The 23,145-nt window shown below is 40.7% G+C and overlaps 2 protein-coding genes across 3 annotated transcripts in view; both read right to left on the minus strand.

Annotated features, from left to right (window-relative positions):
* Positions 1-1,082: 1,082 nt before the first annotated feature.
* twsg1a (twisted gastrulation BMP signaling modulator 1a) lies at positions 1,083-16,371 on the minus strand. 2 transcript variants are annotated; one of them, XM_079217041.1, is made up of 5 exons: positions 16,310-16,371; positions 15,122-15,280; positions 7,246-7,345; positions 2,527-2,787; positions 1,083-1,559 (listed from the first exon to the last, which is right to left on the minus strand). In XM_079217041.1, exons 2-5 carry the CDS (start codon positions 15,245-15,247, stop codon positions 1,378-1,380), a joined length of 669 nt encoding a protein of 222 aa, XP_079073167.1. In that variant the 5' UTR covers positions 15,248-15,280; positions 16,310-16,371; the 3' UTR covers positions 1,083-1,377. The 2 variants fall into 2 exon arrangements, with proteins under 2 accessions (XP_079073167.1, XP_079073168.1); XM_079217042.1 differs by lacking the exons at positions 15,122-15,280; positions 16,310-16,371 and adding an exon at positions 11,847-11,925.
* Positions 16,372-18,976: 2,605 nt separating this feature from the next.
* Positions 18,977-23,145, minus strand: part of ankrd12 (ankyrin repeat domain 12) — a 41,686-nt gene continuing 37,517 nt past the window's right edge. The window contains exon 13 of the mRNA XM_079222844.1: positions 18,977-20,259. Coding sequence (XP_079078970.1) covers positions 20,074-20,259 — 186 coding nt within the window. The 3' untranslated portion in view covers positions 18,977-20,073. The remainder of the gene's footprint in view (positions 20,260-23,145) is intronic.

Consider the following 23,145-nt stretch of genomic DNA (forward strand, 5'->3'; position numbering starts at 1 on the left):
CCAGCCTATCGTCACGATGAAAGCCGTCGTTTCGTCCAGATAAAACCAACATGGCGTATCCAGATAGCTGCGTGTACTGAACTCGGTTTTGTAAACGCTGTACTGTCATTGAACACGAAAAATACAAAACACAAAAAACTTTACCAAGAACTATCCCGTTCGGTCAATTTCGGAGTGGAGCTTCCGGTTGTCTGTATACTAAATAAACCTATCTGCGCTTGCGCGACAGCCCAGTTGTATGGTGGGAAATGTAGTTCGAAGGCGAATCTATAAATCACTTGGTTCTCTCACCGCAAATGTAGTCTATGTAAGTTTATTTTGACCCAGAATGATCTGGATTTAATGAAGAATGTTTAGGCTGTGGTCTCAATTTGATCTCAACCACAGGTGTGCTGTAATACAAGCATGTGTACAAGGAAAACTGTCAAACAATGTGTTGAAAAGCAACTATCATCTACATTTAGTGAAACCACTTGCTATTCGGAATCATGTGGACTTTCCCAAATGCTGTGGTTGCACTCAGAAGACTGGTGGTCATCCTGACATATGAAACACATTAGCCCTCTGATCTTTGTTGACTGCTCCAAATCCACAGCTGCAATTGCAAAATGAGGTCGTGATTCAATATTCTAAAAAAAAAGAAAAGAAAAGACAAACAAAGTCTCATTGTGCATCCGGTACATTAGTCAGTGCAAACTGCTGTTGCATGCCAATTGGGAACAGAATCAGTGATCAGCCACCCTGCTGCCCTTTTGAAAATGCACGGACATTACAAAGAGCACTTGTGTGTGGCGGTGAGAGATTGGCATCGGTAAATGTTCCCTTTCCCCTCCGCTTGCACGAGACGGTCAGTGAGCACTGGAACACCTGTGGACCAGAATGGTATAACAACAACTTTGTTTCCCCAGGAAATTATGCGTTTCCTGACTCGGGCAACACTCAGCTAAGATTAGAGCAGCAGTCGCGCAACTTTGAGAACAAACATTTACTATTCCACTTTTTTTTTACGCATCATTTTAAGAAAATATTTAGAGAAAGAAAACATATTTTAGGATCAGACACCTTTCTGTGAGACAAAACAGTCCATGTCACCAAACTTTTCTTTATTTGGCATGCGACCGGGATTTAGCAGACCATAATTGCAAAAATACGTTATTCATATACACCTCTAGTAAAAAAAACACTATTGAAAACATATCTAAAAATATACAGTGAAACAAAACAGCAGAATAAAAACAATTAGCTGGGGTAGGGGGAGGGGTCTAGGGGGTATTTTACAAGGTAACTGAGGAACGCTAACACATAACAGTCATAGTTTCCTCTGCCCTCAGTCCTCTGGTGTGGCTCAGACATTTGGTACCAATATATGCCCGCACTTCAGAAGAGACAGTTCATGCACTTCACAGCCTTGCTGCCATAGTCTACACACTCCGGTCCGATGCACTGGCAACAGGCGTTGTGAAACCAGCGGTACTTGGATCCCCCCATTGACTCACAGTATAGTTTACACTGACGGATAGACACGCAGTCGTCAAAGTAGACCACCGTGCACATGTTTTCTGAAATGAAAATGTTTTTAAAAGAAAAGGGAAAGAAGAAAACAAAATGTGAGTCACAAATCCAGTAAAACGTGGTTTATAAAAACAAAAGCAGCATTTTAAAGTAATTACCTTTTACCCTCAATGTTCCGACTTTAACTTCAGGGGGGAAATTAATTTGCTGCAACTAAGTATGACCATATGTGTTGGTGAGCTTAATGAGTTAACTGCTGGGCTCTGTGGGAACACTCCCATCATGATTGTGTCTTTACATCAAATAGTACTGACTCAGAGGCAGACAGCCAAAACACCCACAAATGAAAATAAAACAAAATGGCCCAGAAAAAACACTTTTAACACAGTTACAATTACCTAAACTGGAGGTCTTTTGGCAGTCCTGTCAGCCTGAAATGATGAAAGCCTGACCCAACTCAAACCGGTCTTAGTTCAAGACTTTGTAGTCTGCTTCAGCTCTGGGTGGGGCCTAGTTGTATTACCACGGGTCTTGATGAGTATGCATAAATGCAAATTAAAAATGTAACTGGACCTGACAGGACCAGAAAAGTATGTAACAACAATGTGCACGTGAGTAAAGCACACGTTTTCTCATGTAGTGTAACGTATTCAGAAACTGTGTGAGTAATGTTAGCTGCAAGCTGGCTATTGGAACGTCAACCCAATGTGAGACTGCACATTATCCAACAGCAATAGACAAACAACTTCTATAATTCAGGTCCGTCAGAAGTACCATTTAAATTATTAATTATTAAATATTTCCTTCTGACGTGTAGCTGAATAAAAGGTGTAAAGAAGCATAAAATGGAAATACAATATATCCAAGTACCTCAAAATAATATTTACGTTAAGTAATGCACAGTATTTAAGTAACTAATTCAGCCGCAGGTCACATGTCTATTTTGGGGACGTCCACACCAGTCAGTATATAGATTAATATGGCTAAAATTATCCTTCAAAGCTCAAGTGTTACCTTGAGTGTCGTAGCTGGCATGGATGCTGTTGCTCGGCAAGGAGACGTTCTGAGGCTGGCTGTCAAGCGACTCCAAGAAGGACACCAGGTTCTCATGATGGGAGAGCTCCTCGGCGACGGGGAAGGACACCACCATCATGTTGATGGGGGCGTCGCCCTCCGTGAGAGCGCGGAACAGCGAGGGGATCGGACGGTGCAGCTCCTCCACGGTGCTCTTTGACGTGGCCGGAGTGTCGCTGTAGTTCTTGGGGTTACACATCCCTGTGTACCAAAAAAACAAAAAGTCCATTTACCTCCCTTGTATTCGGATCAGTATGCAATTATAGTGGAGAATACTGAATGTTAGTAAAATATATGACAATTAAACTACTACTTTTTTTTTTTTTTAAATCAGCCTTTAAAAATACAACATGTTTAATATACGTGTCATTATCGAATGACAACTCTTTCCTGTCATCATACTCCTTAAATTCACAGATGTATTAGCGAGGACGTGACCTCATGTCCTCGGTGCTAGCTGCAGCCTTGAAGGCAAAAATCTCATCAGGAGGAGATCTTCAAATATGGGTGAATAAAACCAAAAGTATCTCCACATCTAGATACCACTAAGCTTTTTGTTTGTCTTTTGTGATTTGGTTCATTTGACCCTTCAGGCTTATTGGCATGGTTAAATGGTTTCACACATGATTTCAACTCACAAGGGCAGTTTTGTAAAAACCACACAACTGTCAAGAGTATCTTGTGTCGATTAAGATCCTTTTAACACTTCATTTAATTTCCAAATACAGTAGTAATCATTTGACAAAGTCCCCACATCCTCTGATATGATCTTCCTAAGCCTTCAAATGAGTCAAAGTGAATTACAGCTAATGGGTAAATCATTTAATGGGGAGCCGAGTTTGACAGTAGAATTGGATTACAAACCAATGCTAAAAGCAGAGCCAGAACAGCTGTTTTAGATAAAGCGTACACATGGGTCCTCCCTTTGTGTCCTCACTCCCTCCTCCTCCCTTCCTCTAAAATACAAACTGTCCTCACCCCGCCGCTCCTCGACTGAGCTGCTCTAACCACTCGCAGATACACTCTTCAAAGTAGCCAGCGTTTGGCCCAGATAACATGTTTAGAGTGGAAACTTACTAAAAGTGGTCATAAGGCTAGCGCTGTATAAGAAAAAAAATAAAAGCGTAAAAATTATAAATATATTCTAGCTTAAAGCTACAGGCTGTCCTCCGTAACATCTGTGCAGCAGCAAGTTCAGCACTCAGTCAGATCCTTGTATTTGTGTTCCACATGAAAGAGTTTTAATAAAGCCTCCTTGTCAGCACGTACAGTAATATCTGTCTGTCAAAGCTGATCTGAGAGCCTGCTGGTTTACAGAGGCCAGAGAGGCCCCCCTCGGTGACCACCTGACCAGAGTCAGACGGGAATAGCTAGTTAGCCCACCGGGTACAGGTGGACCGAACCGGACCCACTAGAGTGTTTGTCACACAGAACCATCTGAGAAGACGTCATAGAAAAATGTGAAAGGTGATTGAATCAACCATTTGTCAATCAAACTCCTTTATCAAAGTGAGGTCAGTAAAAACATATTTTTCGTCGAGAAAAACCTTCAGTGTCGTTGTTGGCTGTTCTTAAGAAATACTCTCCAGTTCTGATAGAACTGATGCGCCTGAAGCCTCTACACTAATTGTTGTTTAGAATGAACAGTCGTGTAGTCTTGCACACACCTAAGCCCCGCCCCTAGCTGCCAGCGGCTCCTCACATTACATTTAGCTGACGCTTTTATCCAAAGCGACTTACATTTTTGCTCTATACACCGTAGACACAGCAACCGGGAGCAATTCAGGGTTAAGTGTCTTGCTCAAGGTCACAACGACATGGACTAGCGGAGCCAGGGCTCGAACCACCGGTCCTCTAATTGAAAGACGGGCATGCTAACTACTGAGCCACAGTCGCCTTCACAGGACGCTGATTTAAAGTAAAATGACAAATAAGTTACACAGAACGAGACACAGAACAACGTGCAAAAGACACCGAAAAATGACTAAAAAGAGATACAAAACAACCACAGAGAGTCTGTGTCTCTTGCTCCAATAAAGCTTGCGTTGGGGCCATTTCCATGTCTGTGTCCGGGAACCAATTCTTTAAATTTGTGCCTGTCACACATTTTAACCTATTTTACTAAAGTGCCCCCGTTCTTTGAATCTGAGCCCCAGTCTGCCCCTCCCCCTCCCGTTCACAAGTCCCCCCACCCCCTGCTGGTTTTGAAGCAGGTTACAGATGAAGAGAGGAGTTAACAAGCTGAATGTTTTCTTGTTTCACAAATCCGGTTGTTTTGGATCTCGCTGGGATTTAAACCCCCACCGCACCTCGTCGCCGGGAGGCTGAAAGTCAAAGTTCATTTGAGCGGGTCGACCTCCTCGTCCCCTCTCCTCCGGCTTCTCCCTCCTTTGATCTGCTGGAGGACCTCAAGACTTCCTGTCCACATGTGTAGGTGCTACTTTGTAGTGACAATGCTCCTTTAATTTCCTTCGCTCTCGTAAACGGTGGTCCCTCTCGGCTCTGCTTTGCATTAACCTCCATGTTGTCACCTCTCAGAGGCACCTTCGGTATCTGGCTTCACTCTCCTCACACTCATCTCGTATCAGAGCAGCAACACTCTGAACCAACGGGTTCCTTTCTAAAGCACCATGCTTCTCAACTGTTAAGTGCATTACAGCCACAAGCTAATTTTTCACAGGCTTTTTAGCAGGAGAAAGTGCTCGACGACGGGGTGAATGAGACACGTGTCACATGTGAGGAATGAGATGAGTGCCAGAATCATTTTAAATAATATGTTGCAATCACGGTATGATCAATTATGAGGCTAATATCCAACTGCCTTATCACTTACCTGTTACCTGTATTTAATTTAACTCAACTGTACATAAGTTCTTCTTTTGGCATGGTTCATTACATTACATTTAGCTGACGCTTTTATCCAAAGCGACTTACAATAAGTGCATTCAACCATGAGTACAAACTCAGAACAACAAGAATCAAGAAAGTACAATTTCTTCAATAAAGTTAAACTACAGAATGCTATCAGTAAGTGCCATTTAAGTGCTACTAAAGTGCTACTACGGTGTTACCTTCCTTATTCAAGGTGTAGTCGAAAAAGATGTGTTTTTAGTTTGCGACGGAAGATCGCACACTTGCTATTTGTTTATACTTCGCAGTAATTTCACTGTTTATCCTGCTTCTGGAAATACTGTCCACATCACAGTTACATGACTGATATATCAGAGCTGCAATTACTCTACCACATGCATATTCCGTATATTGGTTTTATATTTATTTTTTATATATATATATATTTATATTATATATATATTATATATATATTATATATTATATTATATATATATATATATATATATTTATATTTTATTTTGGACATTAACTCATTTGGTAACTTTACTTTAACCCTCAATTTGGCATTTATACACCGTATGTAAAAATCGAATAGACGGTTTATAGAATACTATAATATAGGTGTAAGCAAATATAAGAGTATACATAAGTATAACTCCTCCTGTCTGCATCCACAAGCGGAGGCCGCTCTATAAACAAAGACTGTATATAAGATGTGGACGTAGCCGCCGTGAGGTCACTCATTGGCTTGTGGGCTACAGTTTTGGAGCCTTGAGTTCGGCATGTTAACTGTCGCCATCTTGTTTTTTTGTTGTTTTTTTTGAGTTAAGTACGACCGAACATGAAATAAGACTTTTAGGAGACCAAAAATCTAACAATTAAATGTCATGAACTGAAAAACACACTGTGAGGGGGTTAAAGATGGAAGACATAAACACTGACAACTCCCAGACCGGACAATTTCGTGGTAGTGACCTGTCAACTTATTGGCTTCATCATCTATTTTATTCTAAATGGGACCATCATTTACTGAATGAACATCGTGTTATAGAAGAAGACTTGAGACTAGACATTGAGAACATAAACTCATGGTCAAAATGTTTACTGAGGTAATAATTCAAGTAGGAAGTATGCATTTTCTCATTAACTTACAATCTGACTTATTATTATAACCAGAGGAGTTGCCCCTGATGGGCAGTAGAAAGAATAGCAGTTCATAAATGATTAATGGGGATTTAAAGTAAAGGGTCACAATTCATTGTTAAATAAATCTACACGCAAAATCAAATACATCACTCTAATGGCAAGTTATGAAACCAGCTATGACACAATATGCTGGATGACAATAAAAGATATTAAAAAGAATATATCACATTCAAGAACTCTAAAAATAATGGTGTTGATTAAATTAACTTTTAAAATGAATTTGAATAGAAAACTTTGAATCTTAAAACTGTAATTTTCTTTTATAAATTCTGACAAAACGTACGTCTCGCTCTGGCCCCAGTGGCAGGTGAACAGATGACAACAGCCTACATGAAGGATGAACTAAAGAAACTAAACCAGAAGGCAGAGTTACCCACATTACTTTAAAATTAAATTAAATGGTGCCTCAACCTTCCAAAAAAAACAACTGACAAATGAATCACTGAGATAACTTGAATGCAACTCTTTGCTGGCACTAATCTCTTTTACAGTCTTCACAGAGAGTGGGCGCCACATGAAAAGTCCAAAATGATATGCTGCCTTAACTTTGCTGCTGTCAGCTCGAAACTTGTTGCAAATAAACGGAGACGCAGCACTCACCCACGCAGTCGCAGCACTCCTCCCAGAGGTTCCCCAGACACAACATGCACTCTTTACAGCAGGAACAGTTCCCATCTGACGGGCGACACTGGCACAGCTCCTGCAGGGGACACACACCGCACAAACATACAAATCAGTAACATATAAAACAGAACCAAAGAGCATCACGGATCCAAAACACTTCTGTAAACAAAATGTAGCCCTTATGGTTCTGATGTCCGTTTTGTTCCACTTTTGAATTGCTGGAAGAAAAAAAAATGATTCGGCCAGAAATTCAGAAGTCTGGAAGAATGCTGATAATATGGAGTCGAGGAGCAGATATTGGACATGATACCTTCATGGCTCTAAATTAGGGTTATCATTTGTGTTGAGTTAACATTGGCTTTACTACCTCAGTGTTTGGTGTCCCACAGATCCCACTGCTGCACTGTACGTTTTTAGATAATAGGAATAATTGAACATATTTTTCTTTTAAATGTTCTAAAGACCCCAAACAGAAGTATTGTTCCATTTCTTGTAGCGGACTGAAAATCATGTTAAGGTGCCATTTGTTAAACAAAATTAAGAAAATTATTGAGGTGTTTTTAAGCTGTTAAACATTAAAGTCAAACAGGGTGAATACAAACAAGTAAACTCAGCAGGGAACACCTGAACCGAGCAGCAACCAGGTGTAACCTCCACATTGTGTTACATTTCAAAGACAGTGGTGTTTTTAGGCTTTATTATTTAATGTTAGTCAGCCTGAGATGCCAATAGTTTTTGCCTTTTACAAAAAATCCATTTAAAAATGCTGTCATGAGAAAAATTGTTCCTCCCGAGATGGTCAGTGTAATTCTAAGAAAATTTGAAAATGCAACCGTCCATCACACATTAAAGTTAAATGAAGAATACATTTCATGCTAAAAGATCCCGGTCTGATGGGTGCAGCAGCAGCGTTATAACTCACACAGCAGACAGAACACAACATGTAGACGCACGCAACACGTAGACGCACGCAACACGTAGACGCACACAACACGTAGACACACTGTACAAACAGGACTAGGACACACACACAGAGCAACAGCTGCAGTCTGCTTCATGTTGTACAGTAACTATTACTGCATGACATGTGGCATGCGTGGCATCTATAGAAGTATGCAAAATCGTAATAACTGTGAACAAAATAAACCTTGAAAGTATTTCAATTCAGGACCACAGCGAGTTTGGACACATCCCACTTCACAGTATTCAAAACTTTTTCTTGAATGTTTTTTACACGCTCAGTATCTGAAGTACTGTACTTAACGCAAGTACAAATTAAGGTACTTGTACTTTACTTGAGTGTTTCCATCTTATGCTACTTCACACTTATACAATACATCTGCTTTTTAACTGCACTACATTTGTCTGATAGTTATAGTTACATTATTTGTAAAACATAAAATAATCATTGTTACAGATGAAACCAACCAACAGTTTATACAGTTGTTAAAATACATACATAGAGCTATTTTGCAGCATGAGTACTACTGCTGATAAGACTTTAACTTGTAACAGTCTTTTTTTCATTGTCGTATTATTTGCAGTCTTTTGGGTGCGTTTCCTGTCTTCTTTTTTTTTTACCTCAGAATAGATTTGGATCATCAAGCCTGACTGTATGATCGTCTTACTGCTCTTTGCTTAAATGCACCTGTGTAACCAGAACTCAGTGACTACAACGTTATTATAGCTGGTTGTTATAAACCAGAACGACCGACCAAAAACGCACTGACTATATTAAACAATCGATCAGCTATCAGCCATAACCGCTCTGACCCAAAAAGATCCAGATTAAAGTTTTTGGTCAATGTCGTTATAACATTCAGTTTTCATGCCATCAGTAACATTCATGTTACCTTTCTGATAAAATTATCCAATAAGGCTCATGCTGTATGGAAGACAAACGCTTCACGTTTTTATTTATTTAATAGTAGCCAAAAAAACACCATCAAAACCATATAAATAAAAACTGAATATGAAAATGCTCATCACAGGTCTCCCCCAGTTTGAATTAAAGACATTCCAATAAGAGAAACTTAACGGATTCAAATTTCAAACAATTAGTTTCTAAACATACAGTCAGTGTCCTGTAACACAAGTATCACACAGATAACACAAGTAAGATGAAACTTAATAGAAGTAGAATACATAAATAAATAACTGAGACTGAACCTCAACTAAATGCTGAAAAGTTGAGGCATGAGAGAAAATGTATGATCGCTGCATCCCGACATCAAGTCCAAGTGCCGGGTCTCAAACCTGCGGCTCAGACATATTTAGTACAACAAACAAACTGCTTATTAGAAAGTAAAGACAAGGCAACAGTGAAACTAAAACAAGGACTGCTGATTTTGATTTAGCTTTGTTATGAAATGTATGCATGTAAGAAGTATGTTCATCCGATTTATTTAATAATTTATTTAATTAATTTCTTGCAATTTCTTACGTACAGATCTTTTAATTTTTCTTCATAGGCACAGGCGGGGGGAAAAATGGCTCTTGCAGAGAACTTCTCTTGTAGCTTTTTATAGATGGAAGGTAATATTATTACAAGAGATTCTGCAAGCATCCAAAAAACATCCAACCTCTGCTGATCCCATAACTCTTCAACAAACACTAAAATAGCTTCATTCCTCAACGTCAGTTGGTCTCGGGGGACGTCGAGACAGTGAAGGCAAAGCAAACTCAAAACGTGTAGGTGGGGTTGAAAAGTGGGTCTCCCCCCCACTCGGTTCTCTCCTGACACAGAACAGGGAGCACATTCCTCCAAGTCAAGGTCACTGCGATGAGGGAGGTGGGGAGGGGGAAGGACAGAGGGAGAAGAAAACACCTGGAGAACAGAACATGGCTGCTCCCTTCAACCCCAAACACACTCCCTCCCTTCTTTTTTCTCCCTTCAGCCTTTTTTCCTCGCCCTCACGTCCCCCCTCCCTCTTTACTCTTCCCTTTTGCTTTCTTTTCTATTTTTCTCCTTCTTTATATCTTTGCGAGGCCATCTCATTCACAACAACAGTCCTGGCAATGATGAAAGGCTCTCCAGTGACTCACCAAGTGAGGGATTGCGAAACCACACACAGTTCACTTAATCACCAGCCTCTCAATCCCCAAACCTCTGATCAGGATCTGACCCTGTGAGTAATTATGACTCTCTAAAGGTGGAATTATATCTATTAAAAAAAGAAGCTGCGTTTGCTGCTCCAGTTAAAAACATGCATCTCAAATTTCCCCCCCAAAAATTGTGAAGAATTAATGGAAATAAAAAGACACTTTAACAGACATGAAGGCTGTGTCAGTAACTTCCTGGTATCTTAACATACATAGTTAAACAAACAAGGTATAATATATATTTTCAGAGCCAGGCTAGCTGGCATAAACTGCTGTGAGTTTATTCTCGATGACTACCTTCATTTTTAGTGTAGAAACATGGCTAGTGTTGATCTTCTCATCTAACTAACTCTGATCTAATAAAGTGGCTTTCCACAAATCTCAAATTATTCCTTTAAAAAAAAGAAACATTCCAAATAGGGCTGGGTGATATGGCTAATGAATTATATCAGGACATCGTTAGGCTATGCCACAATACACAATATGTATCTTGTCTAAAATAAAATGATTGCTTGATTTAACCCTTTGATAATCATACCAACGGAATCATTCTAACAAACTAATCAGAATTTGGAGGGAAACTAAATCTTAAAGCTTGTATATTATATTTATTCAAGTTTGAAATTCCTCAACAGAGTGTCCTGATATTGTGTTCTGTCATTTTGAAGTCAAATAGGGATTTCAAATGTTTTTTTTAATAGCCAGATACTCGCTTTCACCGTAACACCTAGTATATGAACGGATAACAAAACAAAGTGGAGATAGAGCGCGAAGAATTGTTCAAACATACAACCATAAACTGAAACTTTAAAAGGACATCAGAGCGCCATCAACAACATTGACAAATAAAAGTATGTTGGATGTGGAGCCTGTTCACTGAGGCAGAGCCGGTTAGGACGTTTTCATTGGTACGACTGAAACAATCGGAAGTTCGCTTGTCCACATGAGAGTAGGTGTCGTACATCAGGATCGCACACTTTTTCTGCCTATGAAAGGGACCAGCCCCTAAATGCAGGAAGTAACTCTGGGTATCCACTGTACTCATTTGTCAATATTTTGTTCATGGTTAGAATATTTCCCACTCAAGCTAACACATTCCTGTAAACACTTTAAAAGTCACGAGTCTAAATAGCACACATGCAGAAAACTATAAAAACTGAACTACAAGCATAAAAAGCAGCCAAAACTTTTCATCCAAAAACGGTTAACACGTAGAACATTTTGTTTGAGTTAATGAAACATTTATCAAGCAAAACATGGCAAATATTCCCTGGTTCCAGCTTCACCAATGTGTCTTATTGTCTTATGGGATAGTCAATTTAATTGAGTTTTGGACAGTTGGTTGAACAAAAGAATTCAAAGACGTCACCACGGTTTGAAGAAACTTGTGACAGGCGTTTTCATTCACAACTACGACAATAAACCGGTTAAACAATCGCAAAGCCATGACAAAAAAAAAACAAAAACGTCCTCACTGAATTGGATGAGGTTATCTCAACAACTTTAAGAGCTCCCATTAGACTTCCCTCAAGCGGGAGCTGCTGTAATCAGTCAAACGTCAGCTGCAGCGAGACAAAAGGACTCCGGAGGGAAAGTGAACATGTGCCGCCTCGTCCTGCCGAGCGACCGCTGCGGTGTGTTCACTGTGAAAGTGGCCGCCCCACCCTGCGGAACAACTAGGCCTGGACAGAGGCAGCTTGTGAATCTCTGCACCGAACTGTACAATTCCCTCAGCCAACCTCCCCCAACAGACACACACACCTCCTCCTGACCCGAGCCTCCCCTCCCTCCTCTCAGGTTCTCCCACCCTCAGGGGTTTTGGGGGAATTCAGACAAATGACTTGAGATGGCAGCAGAGCGTAAAAGCGAACGCCGGACCGCAGATCCCACTAATCACAAGCAACATGGAGCTTCTAGAGCGGGCCAAGAGGCCGGAGAAGCTTCTCCTTCGCGGCACACGCACCATCGCTCTCGCCCCTGACAGCTATCGAGTCGCGAAAGCTACAGAGCTGCAATGATTCATCAGGATAAATAAGCCACCTGGAAGTAAAGGAGAACAAGCCGTAACCAACAATATTCAAATTGGACAGGAGGAGCAGAAGCTGGTGGTTTTGGTAGCACGAAGTCTGCACACTGTAATCTGAGAAAAGAACCATGAGACACTTTGTTTCCTGTGAAGATGGACTTTTTTCTTTTAGACTGGAAATTGTGTCTTGGTTCAAACTTCAAATTTGCGGAACGTGCAGTTTGCAAAATGTGAAACAGATATACGAGTTGATAGGGATAATGTATAATTAACCATTAATAGGACAAAGTTGACCAGATTTCTGGTTCAAGCTTTTCAAATGTGAGAGTTTGCTCTTTTCTCTCTCTAAAATCATTGTAAATGAAATATATCTGTGTTTTTCTGTTTAAAACAAGCTAATCAATGGACTGTGGCACAATTTTCAAAAAGGCACTTTAGTGAACAAAACAATTAACAGATTGTATGGGAAGTCAAAATCAACTTTTAAGTTTTTAACTAAGTGACAGAGACTCAAGTGGCCTAAAACAAAAAGCAACAGATACTACAATTGCGTTATTGTGTTTCTGAAGTTGCATCTTGAATATATTCAGAGATTTTTCATCATTAAATGTATTTTTAATGGTTGCTGCTTTACAAGGTACATTTAGAGGAATACAGCATATTTGAAGCATTTATATCCTGCATGTTTTTGTTGTGTTTTTAATGGCTGCAGCAAGGCAAGTTTCCCTTGAAGCAACGTTACAATTTAGTGAAGGTTAGGTTTACTTTTCCAAATGGACCTTTTTCAGAAATCTGAACCACGAAACTAAGGAAGGTCGTATTTGCACATTTTGTGGTGCTCAACCAAATCAGCACAATCGGAGCACAACAGCAAAGTATTGCCAAATGTCGAAAAACACACCAGAGCAGTGGCAAAGTGCGGCCAAGCTGCCAAGCAATGTCTATGGAAAGATGTAGTGGCTGCTCATAGCGGCCGTTTTGATAATTAGGCGAAGGGCGGCCAACCTAAAAGCTGGGAATAAATTAACTTTTAGCGACAAAGTGCAGCCAGAAAATGCCTGCAGCCCAACCAAACCCAACGGGATGCCTTAACTAAAGTTGTTTTTTCTTTTGTCTGACCAACAGTCGAAAAACCAAAGATATTCAGTTTACATTTGATTTATCAAGAGAGAAAAAGATCAAATCCTCAAAGATATGATTGGCATTTTGCTTAATAATGGATGTAAGCAATTGATAATTTAAATTGCAGATACATTTTTTGTTTATTGGGAGGTCTTTTTGTGGTAAAAATGCACATCTTAAGCGCCGTTATACGGGGATCATGAACAAATACCAAAAAAGAATCCGAAAAAAATTATTATAAATTCATTAACCCGCCGTTTCAGCTCTAATTCAAAAAGCTCAACTTCCTGTGCCATGAATCTGGTCCACCTCAACTTCCTGCAAAATAAAAAACTAAGAACAACCTGTAGTTCACTCACACAGTAACTGAGGTCAAACAGGTGAACGGCCACTGACGTTAAATACAGTACTTTAAAAGAAGTTAATGGGAGAGGCCGGTCCACTAGACACACAGGTCACACAAACACACACACACACACACACACACACACACACACACACACACACACACAGAGAGAAAGGACAGAAGACAAGCAGCAGCTCAGACTTGACAGGTGGTGCAAAGATAGGCCGACACTTCTCGTCATGGTTTTCCCTAAAAAATAACAAAAATGCATGACAGAATTTGTGTAAAGTAGCGGCGCACCTCACCCACTGGGCTTCAGACGAGAGGGAAAAAGTGACACAAAGGAAGTGATGCCAGAAAGTCAACAAGAGTCAGAGGAGTTGATGTGGAAATAATAAAGGAAAGCTCACATCAAAGAATAAGTGTTCCCTGAAAGTGACTTGCAGGGGCCATACAAGTCCGTGGTACAAGCAGGTGTGCATGAAGCTGGACGTTTAGATCACATCTCTGCTGCTCGCTCGGGGAAAACCTTCCCTCCAGACTTCACTCGGCTTATCGAAGGAATGCATTTGAATTCTTCACAACAGATTCTATCTTTGTTCTCCGATCCAGTTCTCCATCTCCGTCAGGACAGATTCTAACTTAACTTTGGCTCCAGCTGGCTGTTGTTTTTATGTGAAGTATTTGCACAAAACTGATGTTACAACAGAGGAGGCATACTTTGTGTAGTTTTGAGTCTGTCCTGCCAGTTTATTGCTCATTTAAAATTGGATTAAAAGAAGTATTTGACTCTGAACTTGAATTTAACTGGCTGCAGGCGACATTTAATTTGTGTTCTGATCAACAAAAACAACAATTTCCGCTTACACAAAACAGCTGTGACACTGTTGGATGAAAAGCTCAAATTTGGCTGCACTCATGTAGAAAGTTCCCACTTTTATCTACAGAAAAGATCAGCTTATTTGTCTGCAACCACAACGCGTGTTTGTTTGAGCAGTGATGTAGAGAACAAACACCAACAAACAGAACTTCATTCGTTAAAGTCCAAATTTAAAGTATGAAAGAGGACATTTAGTCAAGTGGTTTGAGTTTGGGTCGGTTTCTTTGATTGGGAGTCAGAATCTTGGTGCAGCTATGTTTCCGAAACGGGAAGGAGTCGTTCGTGGTCCAAACGTTGTGTAAATCCAACACTAAGAATCCAACGCTCCCAGTGAAAGTGTGTTTATAGAGTGTGTGAAAACCATGATGTCCTTTACCTGGATGAGACACTTGCTGACGTCGCTCGCACAGAGGGCTTTGTTGCAGCCGGAAGTCAGAGACAGTCCTGATAGGAGGAAGAGGAGAGCGGCAGCGGCGGGGAGGATCAGCTGACCAGGCCTCATCCTGACAGCTCACCAGCACTGCACTTGAAACACCTACATCAACACGAGACACAGGACAGGACCTCAGGGACCAGCACAAATAAACAAAACTTCATCACTGACATTCCACAGGAGGAAAAAACTGCAGTTGGTGAATAATATAGATATAGATACAAAGTGGTGCATCATGGTAAAACTGCACTTTTACTTTTTTTTAGATTCCTCATACCGAGATGGGGCTCTTTTTGTTGTTGTTGCTCAATACAGATCTCAAAAAGGTAAATCGGTTTATTGTTTTGAATCCATCAGAATCAGAACCATTTATTTGCCAGGTATGTTACACATACGAGGAATTTGTCTTGGCGGATGGTGCGTACATTAGACAAACAACAACAATCAACACAGTGCATACATAGAAACATATTCAATTTACAGTAGACTATAAAATAAAGTGCACAGGCAAACAGATAACAGTGATCCTGAGCAGATTTTAACACTTAATAATTATTGTGTTATACCTTAATACACACAGTGATGTGAAATCTTAATTCCAATGCTAAAAAGGGCCACAGAGTGAAGCAACAATGACACACACACATAAATATATATATATATATATATATATATATATATATATATATATATATATATATATATATATACATATACACACACACACACACACACACACACACACACACACACACACCACATTTCTAAGAGGCCTGCGTCACATTTCATTCAAAGCCAGAGCTCACCCGCGTTACTGTGGGATAACAACACACACATCTGGCAACATCAGCTTCTTATCACCTATTTCTCCCAATGTTTAGCGCGCGGTCACGCCGTCTTAATCCTCTGCGTTTAACGCCGGCGCCACTTTGCTACACATCATTAATTACACTCCACATGACGGAGATAAAACATGTGAGAAACATTAGCTCCCTCAGTCACGAACGCGTTTCTTCACCTTTTTTGGGCTCATCGCTAACACCGAAACTTTGTTTCACTCGCGCGCAGCCACGAGAGTCGACTGTAGGAAACAGAGACATAATAAAAACAGAGAAGGAGTTTGAAACTCACCACAACGCCGTTTACAAGTCCGAGACTTTTCTTTTCCAAAGGGAGAAAGGCTGCTTTCTCTTTGAACTTCTCCAGGATGGTGTTGCCTCTGCCGCCGCTCAAGTGTCCACTGTGTCCAGAGGGCGTCAGTCCCTCCGCAGCAGAAAGCGACAGGCAGTCGGGCGCCTTAAAGGCACACACTCCATTTTATATCCAACGTCTGAGGAGGAGAGCGCCGGGCCTCAGGACTCTCACTCACACACAAACACCAGAGGGTCTTCAGTGTAACGGACACGCATTATCCGACTCACCGCACCATGAGCGCCACCAAGAGACAACATTTACACGTGCGCCGTCCTGGAGTTTTGTGTGCGTAAAAACGTCTCCGTTTGTCTCCTTTTAGCTCAGACTAAATTGCCCGCCAGCTAAAGTGGGCTCTGTTTGAGCCTCTTTTACACAAGCAATTCTTTCCCGAGCCACCCCCCATCCCATTAAACAGTCCTTTGTCTCCTGTCTTAACAGCGGCCTTGTGAGTGCGCTCATTAGGTGAGAAAAGGGCGATTCGGAAGCTGTGAAGTGGTGCAGACTTCCCGCTGAGACGCGTCCACCCCCTGAGCTCCTCTTGGGCGACTAGTCCGAAACTTTCCCTCTGATGGTTCATTTCACTCCACAGGTGTCTACACGTGTTGTCTTTCATCAAAACACCACAGCAGGCCCCACTTCCTGCCGACCAGGCATACATGAAGGTCAGCGAGTAATCGAGGCTTTCAAGGCCTTTAAACTTGAATCGGATTTAGGAGTGACTTTACTTAGAAAAGTACATGTGAGCCGAGAAAACAACTAAAAAAGTCCTCTTTAAACACCATAAAGATTATTCTTGTATCCTATTATTAGGAAATTAGTTTGAGTCTGAATTATGAAGTTTAGTTATGTTAGTATTGTTCCAGGTGGAGGTTATACTTTTGAAAATACACTCATGTAGTTTTGTCTGAGAATGAGGTGACAGATTGTGCTTCTCCCTGCATTTAGTTGAGGCCAATGACCAAGAACTACAAAGGTTTTATACATGAAACGTTGTATTAGCCCCTGAAGACGATTATCTAAATGCAATGAATCCTAGTGATGTGTCCTTTCATGTCGAGGCTTCGATGCGCGTGTCGAGTAATCCAGGTAGATTTTGGTGAAACGCGTATTGAGGCTTGTGTCGATGACGTATGTGGTGACGTTCGAAGCCTCGCGAGCCGGCCGTACCACGTGACTGATTCAGAAAATGGTTCGTGGGTTTGCCGTGCGATTTGAAATATAAGGGTCAGCGAAACTCAATGGATTTCCCCCTTCCTCTCTGTACCCAGCTCCATGTGTGCCTGTGAAAGGGTATTTTTTGTAAAGAAGGCGAAATAGTCTCAAAAAGCCCAGCACTGTGGAAAAGTTATTTTTTTTTATTCAAAAATTGGACACATCAAGGATGGACTAACGGAGCCGAGACTCGAAACAAGTCGGATATTCTAACCACTGACCCACAGTCACATCACAACCCTCTCCCAATGTGTTTCGAGTTTTGATTTTGACCCCGCCATTATATCATAAAGATAGACACAATATTAATAAGTTAACAATTGATGTATTGGCGTCACAAACATAATTTATTCAATGTAAAGCTTCACACACCAAAGCCATGGTGTCGTTATGATCACTCTGCTTGTTTTACATGTATTGTCCACTTGGTGGCGCAATAGAGCAAATTAAGCTCCAATGAAGCTTCGGCCCATGAGCGAACCAACTGGATGGAAAGCTTCAATGCTTCAGGAAGCTTCATCTCGCCATCACTAATGAATACCCAACAGCATGCAGTACCTGTGTGTGTACTAAGCAAGTTTTGTCTTTCAAAAAACGTGGAAAAATAATTAAGTTATTTTACTTTAGTGACAGTAACAATAGCGCTGTATAATACTCAATACAGGTTAAACATCTGCATTAAACATATTTTACTTAAGAGTACATACATTGGCTAGCAGGTTATGGAAAACGTACTTAAGTATCAAATGTAAAAGTACACAATGCAAAGCAGCAGCATTGAGATACTTTTATCATTAATTATATTATTGGAATTTAACTGATGCAATAATATGTGTGCAGCTTTTTAATATGGTTAAAGTCCCTGACTATGAATGACACTGATGGTTGATATTTAAGGAGCTCCACAACAATCTGATCAGTATCATCACTGCAAGCTTAATAAACTGACTGCGAGGTCAGTGTAGTGTGCAGTGCCATCTCGTGGCTGAGAATAATACCGCTGCAAGAGAATAATTAAAGAAGAATTTGAAATGTTAAAATCATGCATCATTTCTTGTTGGGCTGCAAGGCATGATTATCTTAATTAACAATTTGTTTTAATTGGAAAAATGCCCATTATAATTTCTCAGAAGCTTGAATTTACTTGTTTTGTCTAACAAACACCCAAACTATCTATCTATCTATCTATATATATATATATATATATATATATATATATATATATTCAAATTGCAGTGACTTCAAAATAGAGAAAAGCAGCAAATCCTGAATGTTGATAAACTAAAACAATTATGATCAATAATAAAAGTTTGACTTGGCGATAAATCTTCCAATTGTTTCAGCTATAATTTATTGTGCAGCCTTAAAATGAATGGCACTGTAACCAACACATAATTTCACAACAAATAAAATTTATTCAATTATATATTACAAATATGTACATGTCATGTAACAAGTAAATATTAAAATAGACATTTTTTAGAACTATCGTTCAAAAAGGCATTATGTTGAAAAAATAGGTTTTGTTGTGATCTCACATTGAAACTGTAAAAGTATGTTTTTTCCCTCGGAAGCCACAACAGACTTTAATGTGCTCGAGACAGAATGGACAACACATGAGGAGTGAGGCCGCAGAAAGAGACATAACACAATGGCGCAAAAAAAGAAGAAGCTGTAACACGTCAGTAAACCTCACAATTAAGTCCACAGTACAGCTTTTTGGGGAAAAAGTACAAACAACGCAACGCATGCACAGCATTTAATTGCCAAAGTCAAAAAACACCAGCTGTGGCGTGGAACTCCAGATGAGGAAGGAAGAAACGGTAAAAACAAAAAACACAACATAAGCAAACACATGCTTAAGATTTTAAGCCAACAACAACAAGAACATCACAGACGAAGAGGACACTTGATATAAAAACCAACTTTGGTCCATTAAAACATGAGACAGAACAAGTTTACAATCAAAATATCTATTATTTTTTGTTTTTACAAGTTTAAAACAATAATTACATGGCTATATACAAATGCACAATTTTTTATGTATAAAATAAGTTACAAAATTAAGAGCACGGTCTGTACACAATGTATGAACACTCACTTTGAAAACAATTGAACTCTCAGTTGTGCGACTGCTTGATGAGGAGCAGTCGCAGGTGGTGGTAGTCCACACGTTGCTTCTTGCTGCAGCTCTTCGCCCTGGACCGCCCCAGCTTTTGGTCTCTGCTCCCTGGGCTCCGACTGTGGTCTGGACCCCCTTGTTCTCAGCGAGGAACAGTCGGCCTTCGTTCCTCGTCCTTGTGGTGGCGTGCCGGTTTGGACTGCAAGTTCGCTGGAGTCAACTCATCTTTCCTGAATGCTCTTTTTTTTTATACCACCGCCACATTTTAAGTGCTTCACATTTTTCATTTCACTTCCTCAAATGTGCGGGCTGCCTCTCGTGTCCGTGGTACGGCGGACACTGTGGCAAAGCACGTCTGTCCTACAGCTCATATCGGGGTGAGGTCAAAGTCGTCGTTGACCTCCACGAGTGGGATGTAGAACTCTGGAATCTCAAAGATGCTGGTGGACTTGTTGGTGGCGGGGTCCAGCTCCTGCAGCTTGAGCTGCCACTCCAGACGCTGCACGGCGTTCAGGGCCGCCGCCTCGTGCTGCTGCCTCATCAGAAGACACGTCTGTGGAGGGAAAAGGTACATTATCTCAAATGCCAGTATGAACAGGAGGAATGATTACATGTAATAAAACCTCTGTATTACGGTTTTACAGGTTACCTGCCAAAAAAAAACCCACTCAAGACTTGAATAAAAGGGAACCTCCCAGCCGTAAACAATGGATGAGCAATGTAAAAGATATGCGATGGAGGTCAACCCTGTGGAATAAGGTGGAGAACTTTCCCATAAAACAGGAAAAATGGATCAACTTCCTTACAAGCAAAGAGAACAAAGTCTCATCTGGATCTGAAATCCACACTGAAGGTAGTAGACCAGGAAATGCATCCCCACTTGGTTCACATACTTTGTTTGGATCTCCTGCAGGTTTTACTTTCCTTTTAAAAAGAGACCATCACAATCAGGTTACAACCGTAGCGTGATGAAATCAAAGAAACATAACAGGATAACCTGATAAACTGTGGCATCCAGAGTGTTTACGTTTTAAGAAGGGTTGCACCAGAGGGAATCAAACTGTGAGCTCAGTTTACGGGCACAGAGAAAAACATCTGCTGCACAATTGTTTGTTCAGGTAATGTTTTCAGCTCTAGACTGCCGCCAGCCCTGACTCAGGGGTTTCCTGATGTCGAGCTCATTAGCTGAGGTGACGAGAGCCTCAGCTAATGATTCTTCTGATTCAAGGATGAATACAACTACATGTACAAGTTGTTCATCAGTAACACCAAGCAGATTACTGCTAAAATGATTTATTTGTTCTGGATTAAAAGCATTTTTTGCTCAGTTCACAGAAAGGCAGCACCCTCTATCTCAGCGGTCCCCAAACCCCGGGCCGCGGCCCGGTACCGGTTCGTGGGTCCCTTGGTACCGGGCCGCAGAGAAAGAATTTATAAAGAAAAAAAGAAAGTCGGAAAAATGTTTTATTTTGAAAAGAGACCAGATACATCAGTCTGTGCGTAGCCTCAAACGTAACATCTTGACACATGTCAAATGGTTACGTGATACGCTACCCCAAAAATGAAACTTAAAAGACGGTTTCAACTCTGCTGGTGTTAAAATCAAGCCAGAGTATACTGAGATCGGCAAAAAAGCTCTGAAATCCTGCCTCCATTTCAACATCCTGTCTTTGTGAAGCGGGTTTTAATGAAGTTACAGAGTGCAATAAAGGTTTAAGTTACGGAGTAGAGTCAGTAGACTGGACATAAACAGACGGTCTTTTTCTCCCGTCACCCCGAGACGGGACCGGCTCGTAGCAGAGAAACAAGCTCAGGGCTCCACTAATTTGGCGTAATGGTGAGTTGTATCTTTATGCACTCTATAATTGTCTTCATGCCGGTCGTATTACGTCATATATTTCACGTCATATATTTCACGTCATATATTTCGCCCACACCGTGAAGGACGGTCCGCGAAAATATTGTCTGACACAAAACCGGTCCGTGGCTCAAAAAAGGTTGGGGACCACTGCTCTATTTGACTATGTGACACCACAGGTGGAAATAATTATTAGCCAGTTAACAGACCACCGTTCAAGTAAACAGCTCACATTGAATCAGAATCTCCTTATCTGTGCAAGTAAATGCAGGATCAGTGACCGGCTATACACTTTTCTTATACTTTTTTTTTTTAAACAGTATGATGTGTACTCATACTGAATTACATTATTTCTTGGATCCCCGTTCAGATTAAATCTAGCGACGCGGATGCAGCCTTAAGAAATATTAAACCGGGTGTTTTTGAGGGCTGGAAAGCAAATCTAAATTAGAGCTGCGAGCAGCTGTGAGCGGGTCCTCGCTTATTCCGGCACATTTGGGGTAACCGGCATGTCGGTGACTCGCCCAGTTCAAACAGTACACACCGGTTTCAAGTATGAACATTTCACATACCAGTCTCTGCTTTTGGCAGGTGACAAAATTGAATATTCACATTGATGTTGACAAATGATGTTGAAGGTTGATTGTTCACATTGATGTTGAAGGTGCAGCGGACGGCGCTACTTACATCTCATGGTGACTAACTTGACTAATTCTGTTAAGAAAATGCCTGCTGAGTAAATTATTTCCCCAAAATGGCCGCCCATACAGGAAGACTTATTGTGCATGAAGAGAATGCAACATACACTTGGCATCATGTTTCTCTACGTGAAGAGTAGAGCAGGTCATGTAAATTAGATGCAAATCCGATGCCGTTTGGCTGATTTACTTTTGCCAGTAGGTGGCGCTGTGACAATCTGAACATTTGTTATGTACATGTCCTCAGGCATGCACCAGTATCATGCATGAGGAGTATTGGGGTAATAGCATCATGTATGGAGGAGTTACAACAGCTTTCTCTCATATAGCGGTTAGCTCAAAGTAGGCACGTCTTTGCGTCCCCGTAAACATCAATTCCCAAAAGTGAAAACGCGCACGGAGCACAAGCCATACTCCTGAGGGTCTTGATATCACTTTAGAACAGAATTTAAGTCGATTGTCTGAAATTTGTAGGAGGAATAGTATTTGGCGTAAATGCAAATATATGCTAAAATTAGCATAAATGGGCCGAAAATGGCAAATTGGCCGAAGTACTGTAGCGCCCCCTATTGGTCAAATCGAACGCCTGATTTATTGCAAGTTAGGGGATGCGATGTGCACATATACCCCAAGTTTGGAGTCGTTTGTCAAAATAATTTTAATGTTATGAGTGTTTAAAAACAAGACACGCCCCTAAGAGGCTAATTGGTCGATATCTCCTTAACGAAATGAGATATCCAATAAATGTCAACGCAGCATTGATGATCCAGTGCCATTGATGATAATTACCAAGTTTGGTATGAAAAGGACGTAGCGTTTAGTAGAAAAGTGCAAAATCATGTTTTTCACAAAATCCAAGATGGCGGAAAATATTCATAGGCGG

This window comes from Taurulus bubalis, assembly GCF_910589615.1.
Source record: "Taurulus bubalis genome assembly, chromosome: 1".
In the NCBI taxonomy this organism is placed as follows: domain Eukaryota; kingdom Metazoa; phylum Chordata; class Actinopteri; order Perciformes; family Cottidae; genus Taurulus; species Taurulus bubalis.

Bases quoted from the DNA above. Each gene is read 5' to 3' on its own strand.
- twsg1a (XM_079217041.1), bottom strand. From the start codon at position 15,247: ATGAGGCCTGGTCAGCTGATCCTCCCCGCCGCTGCCGCTCTCCTCTTC. The intron at 2,788-7,245 runs GTGAGTGCTGCG...TTTGGTACACAG, and splicing joins GGAGTGCTGCGACTGCGTGG to GGATGTGTAACCCCAAGAAC. The intron at 1,560-2,526 runs GTAACACTTGAG...TTTTCATTTCAG, and splicing joins TGCCAGCTACGACACTCAAG to AAAACATGTGCACGGTGGTC.